This window comes from Carlito syrichta, unplaced genomic scaffold (genome assembly GCF_000164805.1).
Source record: "Carlito syrichta isolate Samal-C Ts95f unplaced genomic scaffold, Tarsius_syrichta-2.0.1 Scaffold308854, whole genome shotgun sequence".
Classification (NCBI taxonomy): domain Eukaryota; kingdom Metazoa; phylum Chordata; class Mammalia; order Primates; family Tarsiidae; genus Carlito; species Carlito syrichta.
This window is the reverse complement of record NW_007252950.1, coordinates 730,550-752,781: the sequence shown is the minus strand read 5'-3', so window position 1 is coordinate 752,781 and position 22,232 is coordinate 730,550. Positions and strand designations below refer to the sequence as shown.

At 36.4% G+C, this 22,232-nt stretch overlaps 1 protein-coding gene across 2 annotated transcripts in view; it reads right to left on the bottom strand.

The window, feature by feature from the left end:
• The window catches only part of FAM126A (family with sequence similarity 126 member A), a 72,541-nt gene that overhangs the window by 5,462 nt on the left and 44,847 nt on the right, over positions 1 to 22,232 (bottom strand). For both annotated transcript variants that reach the window (XM_008066196.2, XM_021716646.1), the window contains exons 6-10: positions 21,768 to 21,883; positions 20,538 to 20,633; positions 9,883 to 9,999; positions 5,705 to 5,792; positions 5,039 to 5,198 (exon numbers count right to left, since the gene is read on the bottom strand). In XM_008066196.2, the coding sequence (XP_008064387.1) occupies positions 5,039 to 5,198; positions 5,705 to 5,792; positions 9,883 to 9,999; positions 20,538 to 20,633; positions 21,768 to 21,883 (577 nt within the window). The remainder of the gene's footprint in view (positions 1 to 5,038; positions 5,199 to 5,704; positions 5,793 to 9,882; positions 10,000 to 20,537; positions 20,634 to 21,767; positions 21,884 to 22,232) is intronic.

Below are 22,232 nucleotides of genomic sequence, written 5' to 3'. Positions count from 1 at the left end.
ATGCTGTACACAGCTACAAAGACCAGAAACATAATTCTCAGGAAAGTTACAGAATAAAGAAAGATAAGTATGTACTCCAAACAAACATTTGTTACAGGATCTTCCTCCCTGTTAACTCTCTGACTTCTTCCCCCATGTAACTCTGTGACCCAATCTCCCCATTCACTCTCGCTTACTGGGTCTCTGGGCTATTCTCTAGGCCTGGGATGCTTTTCTCCAGAAGCTGAATGGCTCATTTCCTTACTTCAGGGCTTTTCTCAAAAATTTCCTTTATAGTGAAGACTTCTCTGGTCAACCCATTCAGTTTCAATATCACCCCTGTTTCACACATCCTCTTTCCTATTTTGTTTCTTTTCCTCTTTTCCTTACCACTTGCTTTCTAACATATAATTACCTATTTACCTGTTTACTAGATGGAAGTTCCATGAGGGCACAGATTTTTATTTTTGTCTTGTAACTGCTATATACCTAGCACCTGAAAAAGTAGCCTGTATATAGCAGGTGCTCAATAAATCTTTGATGAATTGAATGAATCTTCTGATATGAGATTATTAGAAGAAATGAAGGTAAAAAAACATGCAGAAGACAGAAGAACGGTAAGCTAGAAATGTGTTACTTAACTGAATAAAAGAAAAAATATATATGCAGCTTATGTTAATATACATTTTTAGATGGCAAAGAAAAGCAAAGGTTCTTTGTTTTGGAAAAGTGAACTAGCTATCTCTAAATGCAGGTTTAGCAAAATACTCGGTAATGTCAAAAAGATATCTTTTAAAAACTATAGTTAGGCCAGGTGCGGTGGCTCAAGTCTGTAATCCCAGCACTTTGGAAGGCCAAGGTGAGAGGACTGCCTGAGCCCAGAGGTTCAAGACCAGCCTGGGCAACTTGGTGAGACCTCGTCGCTGCGGTGGCCATGAGCATGCCACTACACTCCAACCTGGGTGACAGAGTGAGACTCCAATTCAAAACAAAACAAAACCAAAAAAACTATAGTTCTTTATATTATGTTATCCAGAGGATAACATATGTAGCTAAAGAGTGGGACTTGATCTTTTCTTTAAGAAAATTATATAGAAGATGTGTTAAGGGAAAATAAGTGTATAAGAAAATAGATTATGTTTCCCCCAAAATTTAATAATCTATGCAAGTGGAGTCATTAATCCATACCTATCAAAGACAATTACTTACATTTGACTTCAAATAATTTGAAAAGTTTGAAAAAGATCCAAAGAGGAACATCTCAGTGAATATATTCTTTATAAAATCTCTGTATGTGTAAATAGGTAAACGTCTCTCCATATGCAGAAATGAGGAGAGCTAAAGAATACTTTTAATAGATATTTCCAAATTAGTTCTCAAAGGCACTCAATTTCTCCCTAAAAAATTTCCTCCAGCTTTAAGAAAAACAGTGAAGTAAATTACAAATATCATTAAAACAGATCATGAAAAGTTGTGATTTCTCCCAAATGTAATTTTATAATTCCAAATATCTATTCCATTATGTCCCTCATAAAACTATCCTAGTTTTTGCTTTTATTTGTTTTATGACTGCTCTATTTACTAAAGGTGATAATTTTAATAAAGGAACAATTATTTATTCATAGGCTTTATACATTTTTGTAATCAGATTATTTATGAGTCTAAAGGAATCTGGCTATGACCCAGGGCACTACAAACTTATATGCAAAATAACAAAACAAGCTTAGGCTTTAAAAAAAATTAGACTTTAAATGTCTGCATCATACAATTTTTGACACTAATTATGAAAAATATTTGAGTAAATCCCAAAAGAAAGTCATACAAATTCCTTTATGATTTATAAGATATATATTTTTTAAATGCCATAAAATACCTGAAAAAATGCATACCCTTTCAGCCAATCATTTTATGTTTAATTTATTCTGCTCAATAGAAGAAAAATGTTATGTATATTCATTAATCTAGTCCTTACAGTGTTATTTATAATAGCGAAAAGTTAGAAACAAATTATTTAACATATTAGAGAAATGGTTAAGTAAATCCTAGAATATCAACTCAATGTGATATTATGTAGCCATTAAAAGAACTAGATCTACTAGAAGAACTCAGGAAAATGTTTCACAGCATAACAAAGGAAAAATACAAAAAAAAACAAAAAACAATTTTAAATCAGGTACAACCATGAAACATACATATACATGGAAAAACTAAAATGACAACTCTTTAAGTACTGGAATTGTAAGTGAATACCCTCTTATCTAGTTTATTATAATGTTGTTAGACTGTTTTTCAAAAACAAGAAGGAACAAATTGCTCGCCCTATGTTATAAATTTATTTATCACTCATTCATGCATTCAACTACAATTTATTGAGCACCTGTAATATGTCTGACATTGTTTTAGGTGCTGGGGATACAGCAGCCAACACGATAGACTCTGCCCTCACTGTAATGTGGGAACAGAGCTCACACTGTAATATAAGAATACACGACAGAATTAAAATAGCAGAAAATGCAATGAAAGACAGTAAACAGGGTGGTGGGGGTAAAGATACTTTAGATGCATGGTCTAGGAAAACCTCTCTGAGGAAGGGATAGTTGAGCTAAGATTTGAATGATGAAAAACTGTTGGCTACACAATAAACTGGAATAAGAGAGTTTAAGGCACCTTTTCATCATTCAAATTTCAAAAATGGCTTAGTATACTGAAGAATTGGAAGGGAGGAGTCTAGTAAACGAGAGTGAGAGTGGTCTCCAAGTGAGGTCAGAGCAATAGGCAAGAGGTCGTATCACCAGTCACACATGCCATAGTACAGATTGCAGTGGGTAGCCATTGACAAGTATACAGATATACTATTTGCATATTTTATTAGCACTTTTAATCAACAGAAGTCACATTTGTGTAACACGAAATATTGAGCATAAAACGTGTCCTGAGTTAGCACAAACAGCACTGCAGCAATACTTAGCCTGTGCAGCAGAGTAGAGGAAAGCGAAGCTTCCATAGAGAGACACAGGATAAAGACCAGGCAGTTAAAGGGCTGCACTTTGAGCAAGAACAAAAACAAAGACTAAGACTAAGACATTCCAGGTAAGAAAAGAGCAGCCTGGGAGACACAGAAAAACAATATGGAACAGAACAATGTATGTAGACATACTGGTTAGGAGCTATTATATTACCTCCTCCTATGAGGCTTGGTGTGGTAAGGGAAGTGGAGGGATCTGGGTGGAATGAGAAACACATTCAGAGTCCCATCAAATACAGAAACTCTAAATGTATTTTTACACAGCCATAAACTGAACTTACATTCTATAGAATTATATTTCAAAACATTATACGATAAAAAGGCTATGTGGGTCACCCTGGAATCTACAAGCCTTTTAACACTGTTTCTAAATAAATGTTTAAATAAATTACAATTTTAAATAATTTACATATAAGTGTAATAAATATAATTTGTAATTGTATTTATCTAAATTATTTAAAAATCTGTTTCTAATTTGAGAACTGTCTATATACTTAAGAACTACAGCAAAGATACATATCTTCCCCACAAGAAGCTAGTGCCATGCTACAGAGCCTAGAACAAAAATATGTTCACATAGGAAGCAGGACCATGAGGATGGAAAATAGCAATGTTTTAATTCAGCAGAACATGGCAACAGTAGAAAATACTGTTCTCAAAAGGCTAAGACAACCCTAAAAGGGGAGAATACAACCTATCTGTAAAGGTAAATAAGAAGGACCTGAGACTAGGAATATTTTGGAGTCCTGGATAAAGAGAATTAACAGTACAGAAGAGTGACACACAAGGCTAAGCTGTATTCTGCCTCTGCTCCATGCCCAATTCAACAGCATAATTTTCTTTGAAGAAACTGATGTTTAGACTCTGTATGTTTTAAATAGTAGCATAATTTGCCTTGCTTTTGGCAAACATCACCCCTTCTTTTATGCCTTCCTATGGGACTTTCAAGAGTTGTCACACTAACTTTAACAAAGAAAAAGATAAAAAATGATCACTGGGTGAACTGGGTAATTTTATCATCATTCTTTTTTGACATCCAACCTCCCAGATTCCCTGTGTGAAAACAATGGCAACTGTTCTGATCGTCTTTCTATTTCACCATAAATGACCTAATTCTTCCCCTTTCTCATTTTCTCTGTAGAGACAGTGAGAGAACTGGGAACAAAATATACTAAAAGAAACTCCTATTTTCACCTCAGTTTATAGGAAGAAGAAAACAAAGAATGGATTTTGTTTTCCCCTAACGTGTACGTTTGTTTGGGGTAAAGAAGTAGCTTTTGCTTTCCATCCAATGGTTGCCTTCTGAGGAAGGTGATAGTAAACCCCCTTTTATACTGATTCCTGCCATTGGAATAACTTCTAGACAGAAAGGAAGTTATAAAAAGAATAAGAAATTGAATAAAGTATAATAAATTAAAAGAAGAGGAAAATGAGAGAGCACTGACAAAGCCATGGTAAGTGAAATTAACTTCCAGTAAAATTTTAAAATAATAAAATAAGGCAGAAAAAAAAATAACATATCAAAAGAAATTGTGAAAGAAAACTGCCTTAAGAAAATAGAAATGCCTAATGTTGCATCAATACCATGGAATTCCTTACCAGGAAGTCCAGTCAAAATGTTTAAAGTCTCTATTACTTCTACTTCACTATGCAAATTTACCTCCTAAAGAATTAATTGAGAAATCAGAAGCATTAATTGAGGAATATTTGCAAATACTTATGAATAGAAACCCAAAATGTACAAATAATTTTAAAGTGCATTTTCCTTACTCTCCTACTCTATTGAAATAAAATTTAAAAGCCAATATAAGTTTTAGATAAATTTTCATTCATAGGTACAATATAAGGGATTCTATTTCTCTTACTGCCTATTGCCCCTGGATAATAAATCAAGAGTTAAGGGTGTCTCCACAGCTCTTTCTTCAGACCACAGTGGTACTATTTACTAAAGTTGGAAGCTGTCATACCATATGTATGGAGAAAAATGTGAAAGAATCAATAATACTGTAACTGGAAGAGTTATATATTTCTTACCGTGTCTTTTCCACCTATGACCTCTTATTGACATGCTGGTTACTGCATTTCTTGATATTCTAGAGGAAGTTGGTGTGATTTCAACTTGAATACACCTTGTACCTTCCTTGTTAGATTTCATGGCACCATGAGGCAATGAAGCCTTTATTGCATTAGCAACCTAAGAAGGTAAAATATAGTTTAAGATTGATGTTAACAGATGTGTTATTTTACTCTTAGATAAAACATGATCCTAATGTTAACAAGTTTATATAAAGAACACTCTCCCCAAGGTATCTCATAAGATGATACACAAATATTCTAGACTAATAAGTAAGAGCTCAGAAGGAAAGTCATGGTTAAAAAATATGTACGCAATGAAGTTAAAAATTTCAAAATATTAAATTAGATTTCCAAATGCCTAATGTTAACTAACAAATGCAGCTAAACTATGTTAAGAAGATCATTCTCATAAGTTAAAAAGACTACCAGGTCACTAGGAAATTAGTCTAATAAAATTTTCAAGTTTTTATATATACTTTCTTAAATTGTAAAATTTTCCAAGTATAACAAAAGCATGACTCACTGAGTATTAAGATCATATTAACGAACTATAAATGGCTACTTCTCAATTCGTAGTTTTAAATTGAGAACAGTTAAATTTACATAAATAAGTGAGACACCTACCAGCAATGGCTCTGGATATAATTCTAGCTGGGCTCTGTAAATAATATCATCCAGTGCTTTTTGAGCAAGATCCCATTCTCCATTATAACTATAAAATGAGATGAATTAAATGAAGAAAGTATAATTACTTAAAATTGAACAAAGTATAATGAGACACTATCCTTACTAAGAAAAATAACAAATCTTATCAGTACATTGCTTAACATTCCACTTAAAAATGCATTTTAAAATTTTTGAATTCCTTTCAATTGCATCCAAAAGCCTATTAATAGCAAAGAAAATTTTATAGATGTATATTTCTTCTCTAAAGAACATGACTATTTATAGAACAAAATTTTTTTAAAAAGCTAAGACAATTTCAAAGCATTTTATACTTTCAAAGCAAGTTAAATTATATACCTTAGAATAATGTTCAGAACACATTATGGTCAAATTATTCTGTAACTCCCACAGTTTTTAATGAGAATCTACAACTACTGTGGCTTGCAGTATCATGAGTAGTTATTTCTTTGCATTTTGACAGTCATTTAGAAGTGTATATGATGTATGTTGCAAATAGAGGAGAGACAGGAGGAAAAAAAATAAGTGTGTCATCTGTGTATAATTTTCAAAGATATGCCAAATCCTTTCTAAAAATCAGCTAAATGACAAAAATGAATGGAGATATAATGACTTTGGTTATCCTCCAACAAAATAAAGAGGTGTGAGTGCAAATGAAGCTTGAAAAACTGAAAAGAGGCCAGGTGCGGTGGTTCCAAGCCTGTAATCCCAGCACTTTGAGAGACCAAGATGAAAGGATTGCCTGAGCTCAGGGGTTCAAGACCAGCCTAGGCAACTTGGTGAGACCTGTCTCTACAACAAAACAAAAAATAAGTCAGGTTTGGTAGCACGCACCTGTAGTTTCAGCTACTTGGAAGGCTGAGGCGGAAGGATCACCTGAGCCCAGCAGGTTCAGGCTGCAGTAGCCACGAGCGTGCCACTGCATTCTAACCTGGGCAGCAGAGTGAGACTCTGATTCAAAAAAAAAAGAAAAAAGAAAAGAGCATCGTCCCACCCTAAAAACAAGAGAAAGCAAGGTAATTGTCAAAATCCTAATTTCTCATGAGTCCATCAAAGAGGTAAAGTCACAAGGACATCCAAATAGCCTGAATCCTAAGGGTAGACAGGAAGCTGAATCCCAAGGAGAGATGGAGCACAATACGAGTGGATAGGAGAACTCAGCTAAATTTTCTAATCACCAAATTGCTAAATTAAGCTTATAGAATAGCATGAGAGTACAGAAGCTCTGGAAGCACATATACAGAGAGCTTGTACCCACTCACAGGCTTTTCTCCACACACCACCTTCACACACACACAAGAAAGACTGGAAACAAGGCAGAGGACAGAGAGGGCTGCCCTTGCTGGTATAGGCCTGAAGAAGAGCAGTCACTTGTGCACGTTGGAAAAGCACTATGATCCAGCCAGACCCTTTTCTTTTTCTTTTTTTTTTTTTTGAGTTGGAGTCTCACTTTGTTGCCCAGACTGGAGTACAGTGGCCGCTCCTGGCCACCGCAGCCTCGACCTGCTGGGCTCCGGCGATCCTTCCACCTCAGCCTTCCGAGTAGCCAGAATTACAGGCATGCACTACCATGCCCGGCTGATTTTTGATTTATTGTAGAGATGAGGTCTTGCTGCCCAGGAGGGTCTCGAACCCGCGGGCTCAGGCAATTCACTCACCTCAGCCTCCCAAAGGCGCGGGATTACAGGCTGAGCCACCGAGCCCGGCTCAGACCCTTTTCTAACATGGAACAGAAGTTTTAAAGCTTTTGAGGAAAGAGTGGCAAGCCCTCTCACTCCCAGGGCACAGATGAAGACCAGTTTGAATCTGAGGGCAAGAAAAAGAAAAGAAAAACCATCCATTCTATGCTGAAATCACTAGAGGTCTCTTATCATGGGAAAAGGGGCAGGACCACCAAGAAAATTCCATTCCTGAGACGCAGGGACGTAGGGTCTGCCTAGAACTGAATCTACACCAGAACAGCAGAGAAATCCCATTCCTCTCCTTCACCACCTAGGCTAGTACACACCTAGAGATAAGTAGCAGCACTCTACCACTGGAAGAGGAGCAGGAATATCAGAGAAACTCTAACTGCATACAGGCAAGGCTAAAAGCTGGGGATGAAGCAAGAAGATGAAGAAAATCCTCCTTGCAATCAAGCACCCTCACTAAGCACCAGGTAACACTAGAGGCCTCTGAAGTAGATGGTGCCCTGAAGGTATCCACAGCAACAAAACCCAATACCAGCTCACTCCTGCTGGTAATAACTCCACTAGCAGCCTAGAAAAAAAGAGGCCTGCCCGATCTCCTGTCATAAATCTTATTTACCTCAGTTTCTACTGTCCTACACTTGAACAAAACCATGAACAATCAAAAATTACAAGGCACACAAAAAGCAAGGAAAAAAACCTGTTAAAAGACAAAGCAATTAATAGAACTGAATTCAAAGATGAACCAGGTGTTTAAGTTATCAGGGAAATTAAAATAACGATGATTCATATACTAAAGGCTCCAGTGGAAAAGATGGACAACATGTATGAACAGATAGAGATTTCAGCAGAGGTGGGAACTCTAGGAAAGAGTCAAATGAAAAGGGTAGAAATAAAACACAGAAACAGATGAAGAATGCCTTCAGTACCTTCACTGGTAGACTCAAGACAAGGTGAAAAAAAATCAATAAACATAAAGCTAGATCAACAGAAATCATTCAAACTGAAACACATAGAAAAAAGATAAAATAAGACAGATCAGAATATCTAAAAACTGTGGGACACTATTAATGGCGTAACACAAGGGTCAGAAAATTTTTCCTTAGATGGACAGACAGGATTATGGGCCAGACAGTCTCTATCACAACTATTCAATTCTGCCATTGCAGCACAAAAGTACCCATAGACAATACACAGGCAAGTGGGAATGATTTGTATTTCAATAAAACTTTACAAAAACAGGCAGCAGGCCAGATGTGGCCCACAGACTATAAATTCTGCCTAAAGTTAAAAAGCTTATCTACCAGGAAAAATGAATGAATCAAGTAAAATTAATGCAAAGTATAGGATATATATGTGTGTGTAATAAGAGAATAACAAAGTAAAAGAAAAATACTGATACCTAAGACATTAGGTAACAATGAACACTAATATTAGAAGCTAATAGCTAGTAATAAACTATTTCTGTAATTGCAGCACTTTGGAAGACTGAGACAGGAGGATTGCTGGAGCCCAGGAGTTCGAGACTAGCCTGGGCAACATAGCTAGTCCTTGTCTCTAAAAAAAAATTTTTTTTTTTAATTAGATGGACATGGTGGTACACACCTATAGTCCCAGCTACTCCAGAGGATGCAAAGGGATTGCCTGAGCCCAGGAGGTCATGGCTATGGTAAGCCATGATCATGCCACTGCACTCCAGCCTAGGCAACAAAGTAAGACCCCGACTCTAATAATAATAATAATAATAATAATAAACTACTGCTGATCAAAGAGGCTCTAAAATGGTGTTTTTGTTTGTTTGCTTGTTTGCTTGTTTTGAGAGGTTTGCACTCTGTCATCCAGATGATCATGGTTCATTGCAGCCTTGAACTCTTGGGCTCAAGCAATCCTCCCACCTCACAGTCTCCCAGGTAGCTAGGATTACATGCTACCATGCCCAGGTGATTTTTCTTATTTTTTGTAGAGGCAGGGTCCTGCTATATTGCCCAGGTCTTGAACTCCTGGGCACAAGCAATCCTCCCACCTCAGTTTCCCAAACTGCTGGGATTACAGGCATGAGCCACTGAGCCTGGCCTAAATGGTTTTTAAGAGCTAAAGTTTCTGGAAATAGAAAAAGTTATTCACTGGGGGAAAACGTTATTTGGAAATTACAGCAAAAAAAAGTAACAAAAAAGGGACTATGAGTATATTTAAGTATTACTAATTTTCTTGAATTAAACAAAGATGACAAAGTATTTTAGTTGGTTACAAACTCTTCAGAACTGTCAAAGATATGTTTTAACTCATAAAACTATTATCACGTTCTTGATTCATATTATTTCACAAAAAATATACTGATTGTTTAATTACTGAGATTATAACATACTGACAATAGAGATCATAATTTTCCAAAAAGGTCAGAGGTTTACTTTATATATGAGAAAAACTTACAAGGCAAAATAAATCCCTGTTAACATCTGTACCATGAATCCTGAAGAAACTGGTATCCTGTTATTCACACCTTTGTATTTTCTTACATGTTGTCGAGGATATCCACAAACACAAATTCTAGAAAGATCAAAATAAATATACTTGTATAATTGGTAAAAATTTGAGTAATTTATTTTTTAACACTTCTAAGCTAACAATGTACTAGGTATACTTTCATAACAAACTTAATATCTAAAACAAAGAATCTTTCCAAACAGAACATTTGTCTGTAACATTTTCTTGAGCAAATTATACTGGGAAAAAAATGTATAAAGCTAGAGATATGTTGACATGTAGTAAGTGAACGAGATTCACTTACTGGTTGGTTCACTAATTTTGGTTAGTTAAATTACTAATAATTTTTGGCTAGTGAAAAACCTGTTATATGGAACTTGGCATTATTTGTCATAAACAGATCTGTGGTATGTCTCAGTTCCTGACAGTTCTTGACACAAACCACAGGATAAAAAAAATGCTATAAATCAGACTCAACCTCATACAGTATCCTATAATAAAATTCAGACAAAGTAAAATTTTCAATGTTTAAAAACCACAAATAAATAAAACACAAGCAAATAGGCACATATTCTTTGCATGCTGCCTAAACATTACACCAAAAGTGGAACCCTAAAGAAAAATCAACTGGTTTTACTGAATTTTTTGAAAGAAACTACCATGAACAAAATTAAAATGTCAAGAAATATTTATTATACTGAGGAATATTTAAGGAGCATTAAAATTTAGTATTTATTATGGTGAAAAGGAAGCCACAGAAAAGTCTAACACAGGAGACCAACTATCATTCAGAGACAAAGAAATTAAACATGACATTTTAAAAGTCTATTTAAATGACAAGAAAAAAAGCTGTACAAAACAACACATGTAGCATAATCGCATTTTGCAATAAGCAAATAGGCATATGGTAAAAAGAAACATATACAAAGTCATAGTTATCTCTGATCTGTGGGATTATAGATCTATTTTCTTCTTTATATGTATGTGTATTTTCTAAATTTTTTATAATCATGTACTATTTTTAAAACAAAAATAAGTTTCTATTTCTAAAAATAAATATACTAAAAATTACTTGCTTTCTCACAATATGTTGTGGATGATATAATAAAACCTTCACTTAACATAGTAGTAGCCAATAGATTATAACTATTTACCCATTCTTCCCCTGCACTTACTTCCTGGAACTTAGTATTTCCTCTACTCAATGAATCTAAGCCTTCACTTAAAAATGCTCAAGTGTGCTGCAGATCATTTCAAAAATATCTCCCTTAGAATATCATTAATTCAAAGTAACCTTAAAGAATAACTAAACTCATTTAATTTTGAGAATCTCAGAATCTTTAGAACCAAGAGTAAAAAGTAAGCAGAGAAACTGAGAAAAATTAGCTGCCTGTGAAATACAACCAATTCTGGCTGGGGGCAGTGGCTCACGCCTAAAATCCCAGCACCTTGGGAGGCTGAGGTAAGAGGATTGCCTGAGCCCATGGGTTCAAGACTAGCCCGGACAACTTGGAGGGACCTCATGTCTACAATAAATTAAAAAATTAGCCGGGCATGGTGGCGCACGCCTGTGAGTCCAGCTACTTGGAAGGCTGGGGCAGAAGGATCACCTGAGCCCAGCAGGTCAACACTGGGGTGGCCTTGAGCATGCCACTGCACTCTAGCCTGGGTGATGGAGTGAGACTCCAATTCAAAAAAAAAAAGAAAAGAAAAACAACCAACTCAAATTTTGTGTGAAATTACAAACATTTATACCCAAACTAGAAAACTCCTCTTACTCTTATTATCTAAAGAAGCAAACTTAATCTGTATTAACTTTACTTTCTTACACTTTACACTTTCATGATAAGGATGGTAGTAAATAATAGAGAACAAATGTGTGAAAGAAGGATTTTTCAATAAATTCATTTATTCAGTCAGTTAGTGCTTATTAAAGACTGATATTGCATCTGACACTAGGGATACAGACAAAAGATGTAGTTCTCACAGGAATCCACACTCCAATTATGGAGAGTGTGTAGTAAGCAATTATCTGCAAGGAACAAACTTCAGAGATGGCAAAAAAAGAAAAGAAAGAAAGAAAGTGGTAAACTCAGGTAAAAGTGGGAGGTTGGGGAAGACATCTCAGAAATATATTCCTTTGAAATGAGTCTTGAAGAAAAAGTGGTATTTTTCCAAATGGAAATATTCAAAAGGAAAAAGGCAGAGAAGGGATGAAGCAGCATGGCATTGAGGAAACGGGAAATTTTAGTAGGGTAGAATGCTAGGAAATAACAGAGAAGCTCATCAGATAATAAAACCAGCTAGGTTTTGTCATGTGGACAGTAGGAAGCAACCAAAGGTTTTGTTTTGCTTTGTTTTGTTTTGAACAAGGGAGTAACAAGATTATATTGATCTGATATTGGTGAGACTTCATCTCTACAGTAAATAAAAAAAATTAGCTGGACATGGTGGTGCAGGGCTGTAGTTCCAGCTACTTGGAAGGCTGAGACAGAAGAATCACCTGAACCCAGCAGGTCAAGATAGCAGTGGCTGTCAGCATGCCTCTGAACTCCAGCCTGGGTAACAAAGTGAGAGTCCAACTCAAAAAAAAAAAAAAAGGATTCAATCTAGGCTGGGTGTGGTAGCTCCCAGCACATTGGGAGGCAGAGGCAAGAGACTGAGTCTGAGGCTGAGCCCAGGTGGGTTCGAGACCAGTCTGGACAACTTGTCAAGACCTTGTCTCTACAACAGATCAAAAAATTAGCTGGGTGTGGTAGTACATGCCTGTGGTTCCAGCTACTTGGAAGGCTGAAGCAGAAGGATAGCCTGTGCTCAGCAGGTCAAGGCTACGGTGGCCATGGGCATGCCACTGCACTCCAGCCTGGGTGACAGAGTGAGATTCCAACTCAAAAAACAAAACAGAAAAAAGAAACCAATCTAGGAACTATAAAGGGAGTGAGACTGAAGAAATAAGAGGAGTAGACAATCATTCCTTCATTTAGTTTGTGTAGCTGGCTGACTGGTAGCTTCATTAACTAGGACAAATAGGACATACTATTTTAGAAGATGCTAGGTTTCAGATATGCTGATTTTTTTAGGTAAACAATGCAACATCGATTTTGTCTGCTGTGCCCAACCCACCTTCCATTTGAAGCACTGCCCTCCCTTTTGCCTTTAGGAACTCATCTTTCCTTATATAATCAAGAATTATCACATGATTATGGTGAGGTTGCCAATAAAACTACCTGTGACAGAGATCACCCATCTATTTTTAAGAAGACATAATACATATACATATAAGGCACACTTTCTACCTTCCCTCCATCAATTTTAACTAGGAACAACAGCCACCCTGCTAGAGACTATATTTTCTAGCTTTCCTTGCATCTAAGTGTGACGAAGTGACTAAGTTCTGGGCAATGGTATGTTAACCAAAGTGGTGAAACTGCTAAATTGTGCACTTAAAAAAGCAGCTGCATGCTTCTCCCTCTCTTTCACCCTGCTTTCAGGAAAGACGGCAAATGTAATAGTGACCTGAGATCACACCAAAAGGGTAATACCCTAGTGAGTGGCCAAATCCCAAGACAGACGGTGCCTGGACACTTTAGAAACAGCCAAGGTACCCCTAGACCACCTACCAGCTTTGACTTTTATGTGAAAGAGAAATAAATGTCTACTTTATTTATGTTACCATTATTTATCTTTGTTAAAACAGCCAAATCAATATTTAACCTGATACAGTATTCTTCCAGTAATACCTTCCAGCAAGGTATGTAGAAGCCTCAGACTGGCATGACTACTTTCAATAGTGAAGGTGGGGAGAAGATGTTTTTTCTAACAAGTCACTAAAGGTAGACAATGTAAACTTTTAGCTGCCTAAGGTCACTGTTCCTTCCACATGGAAGAAGCCTATCTTCAAAAAGAAAGCACAATGGCAAGGGAGAGCATGTCCTGAAAACACCTGAGCCTCTGGATCCAGCCAACCCTGAGGCCAGTTCCATGCCTACTTTTTCCTTTTTGTAAAATCTAGTTTGATGTAGGTACCAATTCATTGCAACAGAAACAGTCCTAACTCTTTCAAGGTGTCCATGAGATACCTAAGATGTCTACTCATAAGGAAATAAGCAGACTTTTATTAGAGGCTGACCGTAAATGTTTATTCAGAAATGAAAAAGTTCATTTTTCATAACTAATAAAACTAAAATTGGCTTATTTCATCTTTACCAATGTATTTTTTAAAGTAAAAATTTATTTCCTTTAATCCTAATTCTACTTATCTAATAATAAATCTGAAGTTGAAAAGCTCATCTACCATCCACTCATTCAACAAATGGTCATTAAGGTTCTATGCATGTAGGCCACTTCTCTAAGCTCTCAGGATACAGCAGTGAACAAAACCAAGTTCCTGACCTCATGAAGTCTCTGGCACTTGACAGACTATACCAAATGAAGCAATAAAGTAATTCCATTGTTACAAGTGCTGTAAGGAAATCAACTGGGGTGGGAAGGTACTACTTTAGAAAAGATGGCTATGGAAAACCTCTCCAAGGAGGTTGAGAACCAAATGACCTATCTGGCTGCACCATTAACCGATAATGGTATCTCTTCTCCCCATTTCTTTCTTTTTGTACTTAAGAATTATCTGATTTACTCTTCAGTTTTCTGATCTCTCTATTCAAGGATATTGCTTTCTCATATATTCTTCACTTAATTTAAATAAAATGCAAAAAATCAAACAAAAACGAGCAATAAAGCTGCATGCCCCACAGGAATGCATATCTAACTCCTCTGTCATCAGGGATCCACCCTGAAGTTCTCTTATTTCCCTTTGCAAATTAAAAAAATATAAGGATCTGACCTTGCAAAACTGCAGCTGAAAGCCATAATCTCTATTAAATTTGCTGTGTGGTCACATATCTGCCAAATTCTTAAGCCAGCTAAAGTCCTTTTGGAAGGTATATTTTGTCAATACACATCTGGGAGAAGTTCTTAGCACCAGTCTATAAGTGTGAAAAACTCTTATTGTGATTCTCATTCTCTGTTGAGAGACATCTGTCTCATTCTTAAAGTGAAAGTAAACTTTTGAGATTGTTTTTAATATATTCTGAGTTATAAACCATAAAAAAAACTAGAAGGCCCATGCCAGTGAGTTTATTTATTCAAGATATTTCACAAAGTATGCAGGACGTGGTAGCTCACATCTATAATCCCGGCACTTTGAGAGGCAGAAGCCAGAGGATTGCCTGAGCCCACAGGTTTGAGACCAGCCTGGGCAACACAGTAAGACCTTGTCTCTACAATAAATCAAAAAATTAGCTGGGCATGGTAGTGCATGCCTGTGCTTTCAGCTACTTGGACGACTGAGGCAGAAGGATTGCCTAAGAACTGTAGGTCGAGGCTGCGGTGGCCATGAGCATGCCACTGAACTCCAGCCTGGGCAACAGAGTGAGACTCCAACTCAAAAATAATTTAAAAATTTTTAAAGTTTAAAAAAAATTTTAAAACATGATATATCAGAACCTAAAGTAGAACAGAAGGTTAAGTATTATTATTAGATCATCAGACCACAGAGTAGAAACTTGCCTAAAAAAGGGAAACAACTGTCTTTGTAATTCTTCATTTGAGAAATATTTAAAATTTGGTCCAGTTCTACTTCATAGCCATCTGGGTAAAAGACACAGAATATTAAATGAAACTAACCAATTTCAAAACTTCTCTCTTTTCTGCCCTGCTTTTTAAAAAAGTGGGAAGAGGAGTGGGAAGAAGAAGTCCAGGGGAGTACAAAAAAAGGAAGGGAGAAACAAGAAAATGGGAGAATTTCCTTAACAATCATGAGCATTTTTCTGTTATTCTGCTCTTTGAAACTAAGAGCTTAATAAAGGCTAAATCTCCTGACACTTTCCTCAAACGAAGACCATGCACAAAAATCATGCTCAGATGTGTGGAGAAAAGATTTTTTTTTTTAAAGCAGAATTTATTGAGGACAGAAAAGCTCCTGCACTGGGAGGGGGACCCAAGGGGTTGCCTGGAAAGATTTTTTAATTGGGTTGTAAAGAATGGACAAGATTTAGACATTGGTTAAAAAAAAAAAAAGTTTCCAAATAAAATAATAAGCAATGAAAAAAAATCAGCCACAGGTTCTTCCAGCAAGGAATAACCTAATATCAGATAGGTTCTAGAATTGTTGGCATGGCGATAGCAAGCAGGTGAGAAAAAAAAGGAAAGCAATGCTGTACATCCATACTGAATATATACACTCATTATTATGTAAAATGAAGTAAGAGCTGTCATTTACTGGATGACAACAAAGTGCCTGACACTGCATTAAGTACTTTATATTTATATAAATACTAGTCAGGAGAATCAATCCACAAAATTGTTGGGAGCTGGCCACGGAGGCCCACTGAGCGTTAGGGATCAGGAAGGACCGTTGACCCCGAGACCACTAGGATGTGTTCGGGAGCTATTGACCCCATTTCCTCCCCCTTTCTACTCAGCACTAACCAGATTAAGCTCCTGTGAACTCAAGACATAAAAACTCTGAGACCGGGACGAACACAAGCTAACTTTAGAAGTTCATTGCTCCCATTCTTCCACAAACTGCACTTTTGGCTTTCACACAACTTATAATTCAAACTCGGGTCACATCTAAGAGCCTTAGTATTGGTCACAGGCTTCTGGGTCATGATCTTAGGATTTATTGAAGTTGAATAAATGGATTAAGGTTTCATCGATTAGGTTATGGAATTATACCTGAAAGAACATCTGGTGGGTGGGGAACGCCCCTCACACACCCGACTGTGTATAAAAGACCAGTTGTAATTCCCATTAAACAGCTTCTGCACTAGACTGGAGTCCAGTCTCTTTCTTTCTCTTTCTCTCTCTCTTTCTCTCTTTTGTCTTCCCCCCCAATCGCTGACGCTGTCTCCACCTTTGGGGTACCCTGAACCCGGCTGGAGCTGGTCTCCGGCACAAAATAGCTTACATGCACAAAGAAAACAGGTGGTCAGAAAAATTGACCTACAAGTAAGCAGGGAGTAGGGTTTCATTATATGTGCACAGAAACAAATACACTAATCAGAATTCATAGCTATCATATTCAAGTCAGTCAGCTACATGACTCACCAGGTGAACAAAGTTAGAGGCATCCCAAAGACAATGGGAGAGAGTTCAACTTAACAACTCAGTACAGTTTCATCTTTAATACTTATATTCCACATCAAAAGGCAAGATAAGCCATCTGTTAAACAGCCTTGTATTAATAGAAATATTCAACAGTAAAAAGAGAAAGAAATAATTTCTTCGAACTTAGAGGACTGTAGTATATAGTAGCAAAACTTATTTGGGCACTGGTAAGTCTATTTCTTTCAGTTGTGCCATATATGATGTTTAGTAGTAGCAGAGAACAAAACTTGTTGACTATAACTTATTCAGTCTAGCTCTTGTCTATGTCAGATCTCTTCTTCAAGCAGTCCACGTACACTATGTAGGAAGAAAACAGAGGCTACCAATCTGGCCATAAGTCTGAATCAGAAAAGCAAAGCTTATAGTAACTGAGCAGATTTTTGCTCAGTAGAATGAATTTGTATGTTTATGGGTAGAGGGTGGGAGGTGCTCAAGAGATTGTTTTAATTATTTCCACACTCATTACAATCAGAAGATTAAAAAAAGAACCAGACACATTTATCACAGAATCTAGCTCATATACTCCATGAATTTTTCTGCTTGTATTTATGTATCCTTCCTCCTGCATGATGCAGTCAATCGTTTTGGCATAATCATCAACCAAACTGAGTGGTAATCTAAAACAACTGTCACATGGCCAAAAGGACTGGATTAGCCATAGAACAGTGTGATTGCTTTCATCTCCAGGAAAACCTATACTAGTACTAAGACCATCAAGAGGCTCTTGTACCTTAATTATCATAACTACTTATAACTTACTTATCACCACAGTTCTCTAACCAATTTTCTTTCCATAGATATGAATTAGATTAAACATGATTAGACAGAAGTGTTTTCAAATGACTGTCTATTCATCTTTAAAATGTACAAAACCTCCTAATTAGATATTTAATAAACAATTAAGGAAGTCAGTAGTTAAGAGAATAACTGGATTTTACCATTCAGAATACGGTAGCAGGGAATCTCAAATAAAAATCTCATGCCGGGCTCAGTGACACAGCCTGTAATCCCGTGCCTTTGGGAGGCTGAGGTGAGTGGATTGTCTGAGTCCAGGGGTTCGAGACCCGCCTGGGCAGCGAGACCTCATCGCTACAATAAATCAAAAAATCAGCCAGGCGTGGTAGCGCGCACCTGTAATCCCGGCTACTCGGAAGGCTGAAGCGGAAGGATCACCGGAGCCCAGCAGGTCGAGGCTGCGGTGGCCGGAAGTGGCCACTGTACTCCAGTCTGGGAGACAGAGTGAGACTCCAACTCAAAAAAAAAAAATCTTAACAACTAAAAAAAACAGGAATGACAAATTTGTTGAAGTTCTTCTTAAACAATGTTTGTGGCTTAAGAGTTAGCATTTCTTAAATAACTTAAGTCTTTTGAATTACTTAAGGAGTAAGGCCTTACTTAAGGCCTCTCCTCCTCATTTTCTTACAGCTGGTGGACATTTATATGAAATTAATTTCTCCTGTGGTATAGATTAATCTAATATATTTCTACCAAAATCTTCCTTGGTCAAAATCCTATAGCTAGTTTTAAAATAATCTATCTCTTTCTTTTTAAAACCAGCTTTTACATGCACTCTTTGTTGAAAGACTGCTTAGCTCCCTGGTTAGATAAAATGGTATATTAGCAATTATAGCCATAATGTAAATGTAATTATATTAGAATGCAGTACATTAGAGTTAGACAGGACAAAAACCACGTTTGTTCCTAACTTTTTCATCAGTAGTTTTGGGAAAACATCAACAGTGGTTCTTATTAGGGTACTATACTAAAACATCTATTAGGGCATTGTATTAGAACATCTATGGAGCTTCAAAAATACATTTATATATAATATAAACATCTATGGAGCTTCAAAAATACATTTATATATAATACATAAAAGAATAAATACATACATTCATATGTACACACATATATGTACATCCTGAGTTCTATCACTTAAGGCATTGTTTCCGAGTAGGGCTTGGAATTTGTAGTGTCTTCTAACTTCTACAGGTGAGAACTGCTGCATCAAGTTATTTCTTAAACCAGTATTTCTTAACTGTTGGTCCTTAGATCCATTTTAGTCTATAACAAAGCTTTCACTAGACCACAGCGAAATGAAAGCAAGAAAAGCTAAACTCTTCCCATTTTTACTTTATAATTTGTTGTCCTTCCCTTCCATCCTCCTTTACTTTTTATACTCTCCTTTTTGTTAAATAATGTTGATGGTAGATATGTATAATATAATGACTGCAAAAAAAAATGGCAACACTATGTAGATAACCTACCTTTTTAAAAAACTTTCAGATCTATGAAATTTAAAAGACCGGTCACTTCCGCATTTAAACAATTTAAAGCAAGAAACATATTCGAAAGACTCAGTAAGTGGGAGACATGGCATACTGGTACCGTCATTGGAGGTTAGGAAATGTAATTATGCTCTGATTCATGAATCATCTGAAAGAAACCACTTCTCCATCTTCTCTAACAAGCCTCTTGTCTTGTTAACGCCCTTCAGCTGGTCCTGCACTGCTTTCTGTCCTATTCAGTATCACTCTTTGCTTTTTTTTGTTTGTTTTGATTGATTTGACTTCTAACTATTGCTCAATTGCTCCTCCTTCTGGCTAAGTTGCATTTTCTAAACAAGTTCCCCAAATGCAAATTATTATACAAGTTACTTAATTCTACAATTTCCCTCATGTACTCGAATTATTAAAGGTAATAATCTTGGTCATTTTTGTGTTGTTTTTGCTTTATTAAAAAAGGTAGTATGCACATCACAGAGAATCACAAAAAAATCAAAAAGGAGGAAAATTAAAATAAACCATAATTCCATCAGAGACAGCCGTTGTTAACATGCTGGTTGTATTCAACCAATGTGGAAATCATATCATATATATGATACCATTAACTACTCTTTTAAATCAGGATTCTTTAATGTTTACATAGTATGCTCAAGAATATAATGATATATTTAACCAACCTCTTGGTTCAATTTTTTTTTTTAACAAGAAAGATTTAAAAGTCAGTATTTCTTACTTGTTTCTTAGTATCAAATTAGGGCCCAGTAAAAATAAATAAATGAGAGCAAACAAAAAGAAGTCAACCACATGCCAAAAGCTGAAAGGTCATAACAGTTCTATTCTTTTCTGGTTAAACATTCCATTGAAATGTTATTCAGCTTTACAGTCTTTATAATTTTTTAGTGATTATCATTTATAGGGAACTTTCTATGTGTTGTATATTAACTTAATTTAAAGTTTTAAACAAATGATTATACAAAACAAAAATAACAGGTATGTAACAAACTAGCAATCCTAGACTTATACTTTATTAGAAGCATTTCAAATCAACAAGGGTACCTACATAATGAACATTTGTATACCTAACTCTGAATTGTTCCCATCTTTAAAGTTAAAAATTTTAAAAAAAGAAACGTTTCAAGTTTAATTTACCTTGAACAAATTTGACACAGTGATTGAAGAGAAACACTGGGCATATAGGTTAAGGCAGCATTGTAACACAGCAAAAGGAATGTCAACACTTCAAACCTAAAGACAAACCAAAAGAATATTAACAAATCTTTCAAATTCTAAGTCAACCGTAATAGGAGATGGGGCATGAGAGGGGAAAGATAATCTGCTACAGAACAGATCTGTACAGTGTAGACACACAATTAAGAAAAAACTAAAATAAAAATTTTTAAAAAAGAAAAGACTTTCAAGCAGCAGTCATATGAAACCTATCTTAAAAATTCAACTCAGGCTGGGTCTGGTGGCTCACACCTATAATCCCAGCCCTTTGGAAGGCCAAGGCGAGACTTGCCTGAACCCAGGAGTTTGAGACCTGGCTGGGCAACATAACAAGACAAGGCCTCGTCCTTTATAATAAATCAAAAAATTAGCCAGGCGTGGTGGTGCATGACTGTAGTTCCAGCTACTTGGAAGGCTGTGGTGGAAGGATTGCCTGAGCCCGGCAGGTTGAGGCTGTGGTCTGAACTCCAGTCTGGGTGACAGAGTGAGATCCCAACTAATTAAAAAAAAATTCAACCTTACAACTGATATCTGAAGCAAAATACAGTGACAAATCTAGATGTTTTTATCTTATATAAGATGACTCAATATTCATATAAATTCTTACATATAACTTGTAAGAAACAAAATGGTGATTCATTTTCAAAATGGTGATTCATTTTCAAACTGGCAATTTGTTACTTCACTTCCTGGTTCTTCCTCCTTTCTTAGCAGGCTTTCTCTTTTGGCAGGCTTCCTTTGGTGGGAATTGAAACCCAGCCAGAATTCAAAAACATGTATTTTCCCTTATTTGTGTAGAAACTGCTTATTTGTACAAAATTACTGCTTAGGCAACATCCGGGAAAGTGATATAACCACTGAAATACTCAGCCAATGGGGAACCTGGGGAGGGACTTGTGCTTTAGAGGCATAAAAACGCCGGCTGCGACTGCCTCGGTGTGCCTGCTCACCTGAGAGGCACCCATTCTTTCAAGAAGGGGATTAAAAGAGCTTCTTCACTCCCCCATCTCTGAGTCTGCAAGTCGTGCTTTGATGACAACACTGAGGAGGACATTTCTGTCTCCCACCTAACTCATTCAACATTATTTTAAAATCTGTTGAAATAACCTTTTTAATCAATGTGGTAAGATAAGTTATGTCTCCACAGTATACCTATTCTGTGCTGTCAGCATCTCTCTTTGAGGATGAGGTCCACTGTACACAACTTTTGACAAACCATGCTGGGACAGTGCACTTTCGGTCAGAGCCATGGATCCAATGCTGGAAGGCTAGAGAAAAGACATTTGAATAAAGAAAAAAAAAGCTATTTTTGTTGAAAATGTGATATTTAGACTATATATACCACTAAGAATGGCTACCACGAACATCATATATCTTTGAAATATTTAGACTACCTATCAAATTTTCTGCTCAAAGACTTACTAAATAATTTTTAAAAACCACAAATATAGCCAGGTTCGGTGACTCAGCCTGTAATCCTGCACCTTTGGGAGGCTGAGGTGAGTGGATTGCCTGAGCCCGCGGGTTCAAGACCCGCCTGGGCAGCAAGACCACATCTCTACAATAAATCAAAAAATCAGCCGGGTGTGGTAGCACATGCCTGTAATTCCAGCTACT